The 12122-nt window shown below is 40.6% G+C and overlaps 1 protein-coding gene across 1 annotated transcript in view; it reads left to right on the forward strand.

Annotated features, from left to right (window-relative positions):
* LOC124162785 (hemicentin-2-like) overlaps positions 1 to 12122 on the forward strand; it is an 810672-nt gene that overhangs the window by 783082 nt on the left and 15468 nt on the right. The window contains exons 8-10 of the mRNA XM_046539421.1: positions 4522 to 4652; positions 7765 to 7924; positions 8816 to 9166. Coding sequence (XP_046395377.1) covers positions 4522 to 4652; positions 7765 to 7924; positions 8816 to 9166 — 642 coding nt within the window. The remainder of the gene's footprint in view (positions 1 to 4521; positions 4653 to 7764; positions 7925 to 8815; positions 9167 to 12122) is intronic.

Genomic DNA, 12122 nt, shown 5'->3' on the forward strand with positions numbered 1-12122 from the left:
GGGTCAAAATTCTAAAAATGTAATATTTTATGGTCATTCCCTATAGATTTTGCCGAGTTGATGATCTTTCCGGGCAAAAATGTCTTTCATTTTGACGTATCTGCCACCGTTTAGACACAAAATGCCTAATTTGAGTCTGCGTCCGCGAAGAAAATATTCCAACGGCCACGCAGCGTCGCGGATACAATAACGGCAGGCCGATCCTGTCCCCTCCCCGCTCGCTTCTCCCTCTCCCACCCCTCGAATGCAGCAAAATTCATCCCGCGTGTGCTGCTAGGAGGGCGTTCATCTCGGATAATATAAATCGGAAGATGGTAGTAGGTAAAAAAGGATGCGTAGTGGGACCACTTGTCCCTTATTTGGCGCCTCGTCTACATTAAACAAATCGATGTTACCAAACTTTAAGAGAAGTGATGAAATATTTTTAGATCCGAGAACGCAGGAAAGTAGCCTACGGTCTATGAAGAGTCCACTCGAGTGGCTATAAAGGTGTGCGAAATTTGGATATGCGCTTCTATTCCGGTATTGTCCGACAGCCGTGACTAAATGGGTAACAGTGCGCGGGAAGGCCCCTCGCGTCCTCCCCGCTTGCCTCTCCTACGCCCAAAATGCACCAAAATTCACACCAAGTGCGTCTTTCTTCGTTAGTCTTACTAATATTTGATGTTTCAGCATCGACTTTGGTGGAACAATCACGAAAGAATTACTCAATTAATCTGCTTTCCAGTCAGTTTTTCTTACGTCAGTGTCATTCCTCGTCTTTCGCTGCTGTCAACAAAGTTTTGGAGAATTATTTCACGAATCTCCCGTCCGTTTATATAATAAAAGGAATAGGGTATTTGACTTTAAATTTGAACGTTCAACAATAGATTTTTAAATTTCCACCGCGCTAAGATCAGATATAACCGGATGTACCGTGGTCTCACTCCAATATATCATCAGCGGGTAGTCCTTTACGTCGATATCAAAAGCGAGCAATTAAAAAAATCTCGGATTGGTCGCCAAACGCATCCTTGCAACAACACAAATTGGGTCCCTAGATTACCCTCCCAATGTTTATGTCGCAAATATAAGTCAACTTAGTGCAATTAGCAAATACACTACTGCAAGGATGAAATATGATTTTATGTTTTCCCGGCGAATGATGTGGGTAAACTCTTGTCGGGATACAAAACATTTACCCCTGAGGATGAGCCCTGAGTCGGAGCTTGAAACTTTGGGAATTATTGAAAAATTAACACGGTGGAAATCCCGAGAAGAGTTTACCCACGCTGCAAGGGATGTTGGAATTTCGCATGTAGTAAAGGGATGATGCCTCCTTTTTGGGCGGTATTCACTTGGTACCATCGCATTCAAATCCTTTCTAATTTTGTTTATCTACTTTTTACTTGGAAAGGATTCGAGAATCGCAGATTTTATTACTTTTGCTAATTCTCCGACGGGGGAGGCAAACCCCCAAAAGTGGAACCCTGATTCTTCAACTTACACCACACAATTGGATTGATAAGTCGCCTTGCCTTTTTGTATCAGACAAGAGTAGTATTCATTCCATCAAAATGGAGCCATTTGATGACATCCTTTGATATGTCTCTATTCTTATTCTCAGTAATTAGCATCTTTTTCTGTCTACGTAAGTAGGTAATTCTGGTACACTACCTTGGGTATCTAACGAAGTTATGATTTTTGTGTCAGCTATAGTTACGGTAGTTATCATTGCTGTTGCTTGGTTCTTGCATATACCTCTATCACAGTTGGCAGACGCATTTTCCCCGCAGAAGTTCTAGTTTGATTTTAGTCCTTAATGTTTATTTCATGAGGAACGTAGGGATACAAATCGGCTGATTTCTCGTCAGTTTAATTTTCTTCGGATGAATTGATGAAGACAATCTTTGATACTAATTTCCCATGTTATAATTAAGGATGTTAACTCAACGCTCTCTTACGATTCCCTTTATTTCCTCAGTTGTCGAGTTTCTTTAGGATTCATTCCAGCAACCAACATATTTCGTTTCGTCCGCTTGTCTCTCAAAATACTTCTTCATTAGGGGGATCCTCATTCTCCTTCTTGCACGTACACGCAAAAATATCGCATAAATTCTAAATTTCCTTTAAAAATGTTTGAGTTTTGTACTTCAATAAAACACTACTTTTGGCCTACTCGCATTTTCCTTAAGTTTTATTATTTCCTGTGGTACCGCTAAATCCATTTAGTCACACACATAATGGAAGAGAAGAGCGTCAGCATTGTTCATACGCCTTTATAGCCACTCGAGAGGACTCTTCATAGACCGTAGGCTACTTTCCTGCGTTCTCGGATATAAAAATATTTCATCACCTCTCTAAAAGTTGGTAACATCGATTTGTTTAACGCAGACGAGGCGCCAAATAAGGGACAAGTCGTCTCACTACGCGTCCTTTTTTACCTTCTACCATCTTCCGATGTATATTATCCAAGATGAACGCCCTCCTAGCAGCACACGCGGGATGAATGAAGGTATCTAGAGTTAACTTAGGACATGTGCGTCCACACTATCTATTTATGACGCATTTGCCAAACCCACTTGAAATAAAGGCCATCTGAGCAGTGTGGCTCTAAAAATAATTTGAGAACATTGCTCACTATGTTTGGAGACATTTATATAGACATGATATTAAATCATTATGTATAGTATGCATCTATTTTTCTGTGTATTAAACGTTAAATTAGATTTTTATTCACCTAATTTACTGTCAAAAAGAACCTAATATTCGTGTTCACGTGTTCTCTGAGTACTTTGATCCACCACTTGATAGATGGTGGTCGTATTTTCCTCGGAATTTGAATGTTACTTCGTATCTGAATTCTGTTTCCTTCTGGCCGTAGGCTAAGAAACTTCCTCGGGGATATTAGGCGTGTGCACTGGTCAGCCATTCTCGAGCAAACATTTAGGTAATGGGGTGGTTTCTTATTATTTTTTATTACCTAAATCGAAAGATTATTACTCCTGGAGTACGCATTTCACGATTTTTGATTTTTTAATGATGATATCTATTTTTAGCGATTAATTGAAAAGTGAAAATTTTCAACACTCGAAACGCGATGGCTAATTGTAAGTATGAATGCTGGGAAAAGACCGTGTGACGTCATTCTGGCTCTCTTTACCGCCGCGTGAGGTGACCTTGGATCGAGGATATTGTACGCCTCTGCGATGCCGGCTACTAGCATGTAGCCTACTAGCAGGTAGCGCTTGGCTTAAATTAGGATTATTAATAACTTATCAAACATAGGAAACTCTCCGACCATAGGCAGTTTTAATAAGTGATTATTAAGAAATGTTTCCCTGAAGTCTGTGCCTCACGCATGCATTGGTAATCTCAGACGATGTAAAACTCCTATCTACTCGTATAGGAACTACGTCCCTGTGACGTCACATGAAGTGGCATCGCATTGGCGCCAGTCTGGCCTTTTTCAAATGCAGTTAAAATTGACCATTGTCATTCGCCTAAACTGGGATTTCTACAACCTGATAATTTGTATATTATGAATACACTAATGGTGGGTAATGAATCGCAATCAATGCCTTTCGTTTTCTTTGATGAAGAAAACTACCCTATTGTGCTCGCTATCTTGATGGTGACCTTGTCAATTCTTGGTATGCAAAACTCACGCATCTAACTGCTTTTTAAACAGTGATCCAGGCCTCATGCTACCATCCACTCTCATTTGACGATGAACTTAAATTCTTTGTAAGTCCCTCGTGATTGAGAAATGGTTGCAGTGGATATTCTGCGTTACTTCGATGCGAACATAAGCTTTTTCTTTTCTGTAGTTAAATATTCTTGTACAAAACAATAAATACTTTCAAAACATATTTTATGAGTGCAGAATGCAATTTAGCAGATAATTTGAAATACATCAAACGAATCGTCATACGAATCGTTTGCTCAATCGAATCAATCGAATACAGTAAATCCACAAATGAAATACGAATTTTATCCAATAATTAAGTAAAATATCTCCCAGTATGGTATAAAATATGATTTCTGTGTCACCGACCAAAATTTTGACTTGTACAACAAGTGTCAGTAAGTGTGAAGCTCAAAAAATATATATTTATACTAAGTTGGTAGAGCACCGGGAGGTTCTGGGTTCGAGTCCCAGTCAGGGCGCATTTTTACCCTCTGATTTCTGGCTTTTTCCATCTACCACAGCGCCGTTGTCCTCGTCCTTTTTTATTATATATGTTCTTATGCCTATCTATCCTTACCTGTGAATTTATTTGTATGTTTGCGCTTTAGGCGACGTGTGAATGAATAAAGTAGTACATTTATACTAAGATGCGCTGATTTCTCTGAATACGAGAATGGTATTTCCCAAACCAGGTGAATTTTTTCTCACGAAAAGGATCATGTGTATTTTTTGTCGGAGGATATTCGAGCTGAAAGAAGAAGATCAAACACTCCGTGGGTGGAAAAAGTAGGTTACCACTCTGCATAAATAGATTGATAGCATTTAACTCACGCAACGTCATTTACTTCCAGATCCGCCGCAAGTGTCGCTGATGCTGGGAAGTTCCCTCCGGCCGGACGATATCAAGGAGGGAGACGACGTGTACTTTGAGTGCCACGTGAAAGCCAACCCGAGGGAATACAAGATCACCTGGATGCATGAGGCAAGTAAACTGGACTTTACGACTTTACGACTAGATTCCACTGACGATGGATTCGGCTTACAATCTGAGCTGATTTTGCGACCGCTTCTGAAAATTTCAAATGTCGCAAAGTTTTTTTCCTCCTGCCCTCTATGTCCTCTATCATGTGACTTTACGCCTTATTTGTTAGTGAAGAACTTTTTTAACGTAAAATAAATTATATTTGCTGATACTCTTTACACTAATTCTTCTTTTGGTTGCGATGCAGATTCATAATAAGATAAAATTCGCTTATGGTCGATCCTCCGGAAGGAAATCATATGTAAAACCTGGGCCCCATGTATAGCAATAATGACGAATGAAACTGCTCTTGGTTTTCTTGTGGGGGGAATAGTTCTGCTATGCAAAAGCATTAGTTAGAGACATGAATAAAGGAGGAAAGCATAATATTTTCGACCTTAAATCTTTTAGTTATTTTGTTTAACGTCATTAAAAGGCAGAAGCGTTCTGATGGTCAGTATGAATGCCTGAATAAATATTTTATAATAAAAAAATATTTATTTCACATGGATTAGTGGTCACTTTTTGTGACACAAGTATTCAAATAATACTTTCTATGCGAGCTATTGCAAATTTTCAAATTGGAGATAATTGTATCGCTCTGTAAAAATGTATAGGCGGTGATACATGATGACTACTAGCTAATGATATCTTTCGCTGCGGTTTTACAGTCGCTATTTTGGTGTCCATAAAATAATTCCTCGTGTATTTTGACTTCTCGGATATGATTTCAAGATTCATCATGAGCGAAAGAAGGGTGCTCATCATATAATCTTGCGAATATTAGTTCAAAATGTTCTACAAAAACCAAAGGAAGCATCTATCTTTGCCGTGATGGGAATGCCAACGAACTTAGAGGCATAATGGATGGATATCATCCTAGGGGAGAAGGGATATCCGGCGAGCCTAGCAAATTTCCTCATCCGTGCGTCGCCATAGAAACACTTCGTCATCAACACATCGACGGCGACGTTTAAAACTCATCCCAGCGCTCTCTCTACTACCATTGCTCCCCAGCGCTAAAGCCTTCAATATCCGACAATGGAAGCCCGAAAAGTTTCTCATTCTAGTCGGAATGGGTGGAGGGATGTTAAAAATAGCTGTTTTTGCTACCCCCTTTGGAACGAGATGTAAGGGGAGGCAGAGGAGGAGGGAGGGTTGACCGGATAATGGTGCGACGCCAGGTACCAAAAGTTGGACGAGTTTTGTGTTCGCCGATCGCTGGCGGGGAGAGAAGATATTGAGGAGCGTCAAATTGGGCGCACTCAATGTTTTCCACCTTTCACGCTTTGGTGGCTCGGCCCCATTCGAATTCCCTTTACAATGCGATTTCGGTCGTACGTGTGGCTCCCGCCTGCGATTGCGACCCGAGAATGAAGCCGGAGGCCTTTTATGTGGTCCATAAACTCTCGATTTGGCTAGCGGGCTTGTTTTCTTTTTATTTTTGTTCTGCTCTATCTAGCACACGTGTCGTTTACACACTCACACTACGCTTGGCCATCATCCGCCATTTTTTCTTCTTCTTCTCCAGCCTTTCATGGTCGCCGGAGAGGATGAAGGTAAACGTGTTTAAAGGAATGCGACGAGCCTGTCGTTGATGTACCCTTTTGTGAGCCCGATGCTCACTTGAAGCGATAAATAAGATCAATGATAAATTCAATACGCTTCAAGAACAAGATGACTGTAACGCGTTGCTAGTGGGAAATAGGACAAAGGGTATCCACTCGACTGTGTGAAGAGGCGAGCGTATCTTGTTTCCTAAGTGGATTTTTCGAGATACCGATACTTTTCCCTTGTGCCAATTGTACCATTCTACGCCGTTTTTCCTCTGATGTTAGTGGATTTGAAGCCGTTTTCTCTCTTCTCCGTCATGGATATTGTGACTCCTCTAGCGGCTTGTGAGAGAAGCATTTAGAACCTAGGAATGACTATGAATTTATTTAAAATTAAATACAGCGATCTATGTAAATACTATTCCTGATATCACGTTTTCAGTAAGAGTCGAGGAAGGCAAAACAGACCTTGAGCAAAATACAAACTTATTATGAGAATTCTTTCTTTGTGCTCTACCTCCCTCGACTCAATACGTGCAGACGATTTTAGCTGGAATTAATCGGAGTGATAGTGCCAGAAGTTATGCTCACAGACCTCATTGGATACCCAGTGATTTTGTTTTAGGTGTAAAACTAGGTGATTCCGTTTGAATAATTGAAGACAGTCTTTACTTTCCTGTACTTTTATTTAAGAAATATGATCTACTTGTAGAAAAGTATAGCAAAGCAGAATTTACCAGCAAAATTTACCAGTGATGCAATTTTCTATGAGTAGATAAATAGTTAAATTAAATCGAAATAAAAAATAATGTAACCTTCATCAGTGGCGCAGCGAGTGGGGGTTTTGGGGGATTAACCCCCCCCCCCACCCCCCAGAGCTCAGAGAAATTTTTAGTTTAACCCATTTTACTTAATTGGATTGATATTACTAATGGAATAGTGTAATGATTGATAAAATATCCCTCGGAAAGCCATAAAACTCATCATTTTGAACAAAGTATCTTAAAATCCCACAATCTATTAATCTCGCCCCTACCGCTTATCCTGGTGGGTATTTCATACCCCCACACACCCCAGTATTAGTTGCACCTAACCCCCCCCCCCCAGCCTTAATTCCTAGCAGCGCCCCTGACCTTCAGCACGGATTTCATATCTCATGGAGAATCTAACAATCTGAAGAAATGGCTGTGAAACTAACAGTTCTTCGAGATATTCTTCCGGTCTATCGCACAGCCACGGCACTTGATATTTCTGGGGTCCAACATAACAGCAATAGTGCACCTCTTGCTGTTTCTATTCTCATTTCCAAAATCCTCTGAACTCGCCATGAGTTTTTGCTTTTTTTTCTCTACATGGCGATGCCAATTACGGTAACTTTACACTCGAAATTTATCGAAATGTTACCACTACTGTTTGTGCCGAGGTAAAGGCTAATTTTTACTTTCTCAGTGAATATTTTATCAGAAGTTCAATCGTTATTAATACTCATCGAAATTAATGCCCAATATTCTGCATTTCAGAACCGGTTACTCGTGCAGAATACATCAGCTGGCGTTATTACCAGCGGCCAAAGCCTAGTAATGCAGGGGGTGAAACGACACAACGGGGGAAACTACAGGTGTCTGGCAACTAACACCGAAGGCGAATCGTCCAGTGAGCAAGTGAGGCTCAGGGTACAATGTAAGTATTCTAAACGCAGCATAAAATTAATATCTGTGATGATTTATTTTTGGGGATTGGGTTGGTGTGGTGGCTAGTGTGTTGGCATCCCATCCCGTGGGCTTGGGCTCAAATCCCGGCGGTGGCAGAGAATTTTCAGAGACTACCCGATCCATGCTTGAATGCTATGTGGAGGACATTTCAAACGCAACACTCTGTCCGTTGGGTGGGACGTTAAGCCTCCTTGGCGCCGTTCGTTAAGAGCAGGCAAATGCCGATGCCGGGTTTCTCTCCACCCTTCCTTACCTACTCTTCCCTCCTGGCGCAAATGACTTCAGCTGTCGGTCGCCTCCTCCAAATACCTTACCACTTATTCCCTATAAAATGCACCCCTAGCCCTCCTTTAAAATATAGTTGCCATATACCCATTGCCAATGATGGAGTAAATGACTCCATTACTAGCGTTTAAGACACGTCAGAAATATACGAGGTAATTTCACCCTGAGAATTTTCGTTACTCGAGCTTCGTGCAAAAATAGATCCCGAAGAAAGGCACAACAATTGAAAATGGAATTAAGAATTTTGAATTTTTTTAAGGGATGGATTTCCTTTCTTGTAATACCAGCTTATCAAAGGAATTGGTACTAATATTTTATCGAATACAGCCTTGTATATTCCACCCTGTGTATACGAACATTTTCTGAATTTGCTTGTTTATTTGATACATCGAATGAGGATACCACTAGCCCATGGGCATTCATGCTGTGATTTTTTTAATTCATTTTCCGATTTTGTTTATTGCATACTCTCTGCCAATATCCTGCGATGAATTAACTTCCAGCAGTATACTACGGAAATATTTATATTATTTATTTATATAATATTTGTTTCTTTTCCCATTCTGAATCCCAGTCGCCCCAGTTTGCGCGACCACCAGTCCATCGGATACAGCCGCAGCGGCGCAGTCCCCTCTGTTAGTCCCTGGGATGTCCGTGGTCGTGGTGGGCGCGTCACTGGAGGAGCGGCTGAGCGTGCGGTGCGAGGTGTCTGCGGATCCTCCGGACGTGGCGTTCTCGTGGCAGTTCAGCAACTCGGGCGAGGGCTTCGAGGTGCCGTCTGGGAGGCACGCCTCCTCCAACGGAACCGTCTCCGTGCTCGCCTACACGCCCAGGACGGATCACGACTACGGCACCCTCTCCTGCCTCGGAGCCAACGCCATCGGACGACAGGCCGCACCATGCCTCTTCCAAGTCGTCCCCGCAGGTACGTGTATACAATGTCTATTTAATGTATGCATAATGTCTGCATTAAATATACAAAATGTATACATTTAACATACACCGACTTTGGCGCCCTTTAAAACCTATTGTTCGACACGTTGGTTGTCATGATGGCCCGACGTTTAACTCTATGACCTTAGACCCCCATTTTGACCCTTGGAGGTCAAAAAAACAACAATACGGATATATGAACCGCCTTACCGACTTTGGCACCCTTCAAAACCTATGGTTTGACACGTTGGTTGTCACGATGGCCCGACGTTTAACTCTATGACCCTTGACCCCCATTGTTACCCTCGGAGGTCAATTAGTGAATAATACGGGTATTTGGACAATACCAATGACTTGTGCAATGTGCACCCTATAATACCCATGGATGGACACCTTTATTGGTACGCCATTCTTTTTGTCACCCTTATGACCTTGGCGGTGACCTCACTGAGCCAACGGTTGAATTTTCGCAAATAAAAGTGCTATTTTCGGGTTTTTCGTGTCCGAAAACCTGAGAATGGACATCTTGGTCGATAAAATTCAGACTTTTTTCTATCTCGATTTTTTAAACATTGAAACCCCATAAGGCAAATTCAAATTTTTAGTTTGGACCCACATTGTGAGGTCAAAATCGTGAAATTTTGCTTGCACTTAAAAAAAACTTAGGACCTTTCCCCATAAGTGCGACAATATTCATGAATATTGCTGGATGCAAAGTTACTAAAATTTCATGTCAAAAATGACACACGACCCTTGGGACAGCCTATACATTGTACAATGTACATGTACATGCTACCGCGCTTCGCGGTAACGTAGTCTTCCGACCTCACGTGGTTTTTCTCCTGAGGCCGAATATCAGCAATGAACTTTTTCTCACCACGTCCACAGAAAAGGCTATACTTTAGCAGTTGCATTTGTTGTGAAATGGGAGGATTTCAAATGCGAATGATGGTGGCCGGTGGCGTAGCCAGGAATTTTGTTCGGGGGGGTCCAGAATCATAAGGGGAAATTTTTGAAAAATAGGGGTTTAAACCAATTTTAACACTTTTCATGATCGAAAAAACTTCATTTTTCAAAGAAATCTTCTGTAAATTCATGATTTTTCAATATTTTGTCTTCTTTTATGAATCAAAGTAATATTGTTTTGTATTTCGGGGAGGGGAGTTCCGGACCCCCCCCTCACTGCACCACTGCTGGTGGCATAGTTGGGTGGATATTTTTCAAATTAACTTCAATTTTCAATCAATTCAAATTAATGGCCTACTAAAGTGGATGAATGTAGATGTACAGATGAGTTACATTTTCTTTAAGAAAAGCGATTGATTGAATATGTACATTAAAACACTATTTTAGTGGTAATTCCTCTTACAAGTGTTATTCGTAGATTGTGAAATACACATTTTATATTTTTCCAATCAATTAATCGTAGATATATTTTCAATTTGATCGGGGAATGATTTTTCGTTAATCGTTAGATATTTGGTTTACTAGGAGAATGCTCTGAAAATATTTTAACCAAATAAAATTACGAGACAATACACAATTGATAGATAGAACACCATTAACTTATTGCTGTTGCCAGAGAATTCTTAGGTTAAACATTTATTTTATCGCTTTAGATAATTTGGGAGTAGTCATTAGCTTAACACTGGAAGGCCGAAGGGGTCAAATTTCATCCCTCAGCGTTTTTAAATTTCCAACGATTTCTTTATTTTTTACTGATTGAAACGGAATTACGTGTCTTTTAAGCTTTTTTGACAAGAAGTAAGCACGGTGAATTTCATGAAAAACAGTTGAACGGTTAAGCTGGAATTTTAACTTTTACCTTCGAGACTGGATGAGTCACATGTGACCCTCTCGTTTTGAAGCAGTTTTCACCTTTTTCTCTTCCCTTCATCATATCTGTAAATCAGTTTTTAAACCGTTAAAATGCTCGAATGAAAAATGATCTCAACTCCCTATGCCTTCCACGTCGCAAGTGTACATATTTTAGTACTTTGACGCATCAACATGCTTGAGTTGCATTTTCTCACTGACTTTTTCATGAAATGTCAAGATCCGCGGAATTTTAATCTAAATTTGATTTTCATTGGGTCTGTACTTTCAAAGTGTCGATTTGCTGAATTTGGAGCTAGGTTGTTTCGTTTGATTTTTAAATCTGACAGTTCTTTTTACTTGGCAGGCGGAGTGTTAATTGGCAAAATTTGTTGATGTATAGTGAGCATCGCTTTGAGCCAACGTCTTTGCGTGGTGATGGTGATTACATTTATTCCCATCGTTTGCGCTCATGTTTCTACTACCTACAATTCGGTAAGTTTTTCAATAGGCAGTGGAAGAGCAGCACAATGATGAAACAAGGATAAATTTTAAATGAGGTGGAATTAGTGAACCCAAAATTTAATCCTCAGGGAGAAGGAAAATATGTCCTCAATGCTTTAAGGCCTGTTTACACGGTCATCAACACGTTCGGGTTAATGTCTAAAAGTATGAATGCGAGAATGAACGCCAAAATGCACCGTGTAACCACCCAACTTGTGCGAATGCATGCACAGAAAATAGAGACTGTTCTAATTTGGTTCATGCATCCGCACATATTCCGTTCCGGTCCACAAAAATCATTCATGCAAACAGACATTAACTCGTAAGTGTTAATGTATCGTGTAAACAGCCTTTTATAACTAGTTTGTGGGAAATGTTCATTAATGAAAGATTGTGTGCAGTTAGAAAATTTTGATAAATTCCGGGAAGAACGTAAAGAAGGATTATTAAGGTTTAGAAGAAAAGAAAAGAAAACATTTCACGGGGAGACAAACTTTTTTCTCCAAAATAATGCTTTGTGTTTCCTTGTAATGATCGCCGACAACTCCTGCGGTTAAACCCACTCATGTTTCCAGCAAGAGGTCAAGAGTGGACGGCACGCATACCGTGATGTTTAATGTCACGCGCAC

The sequence above is a fragment of the Ischnura elegans genome, chromosome 7 (genome assembly GCF_921293095.1).
Source record: "Ischnura elegans chromosome 7, ioIscEleg1.1, whole genome shotgun sequence".
Classification (NCBI taxonomy): Eukaryota; Metazoa; Arthropoda; class Insecta; order Odonata; family Coenagrionidae; genus Ischnura; species Ischnura elegans.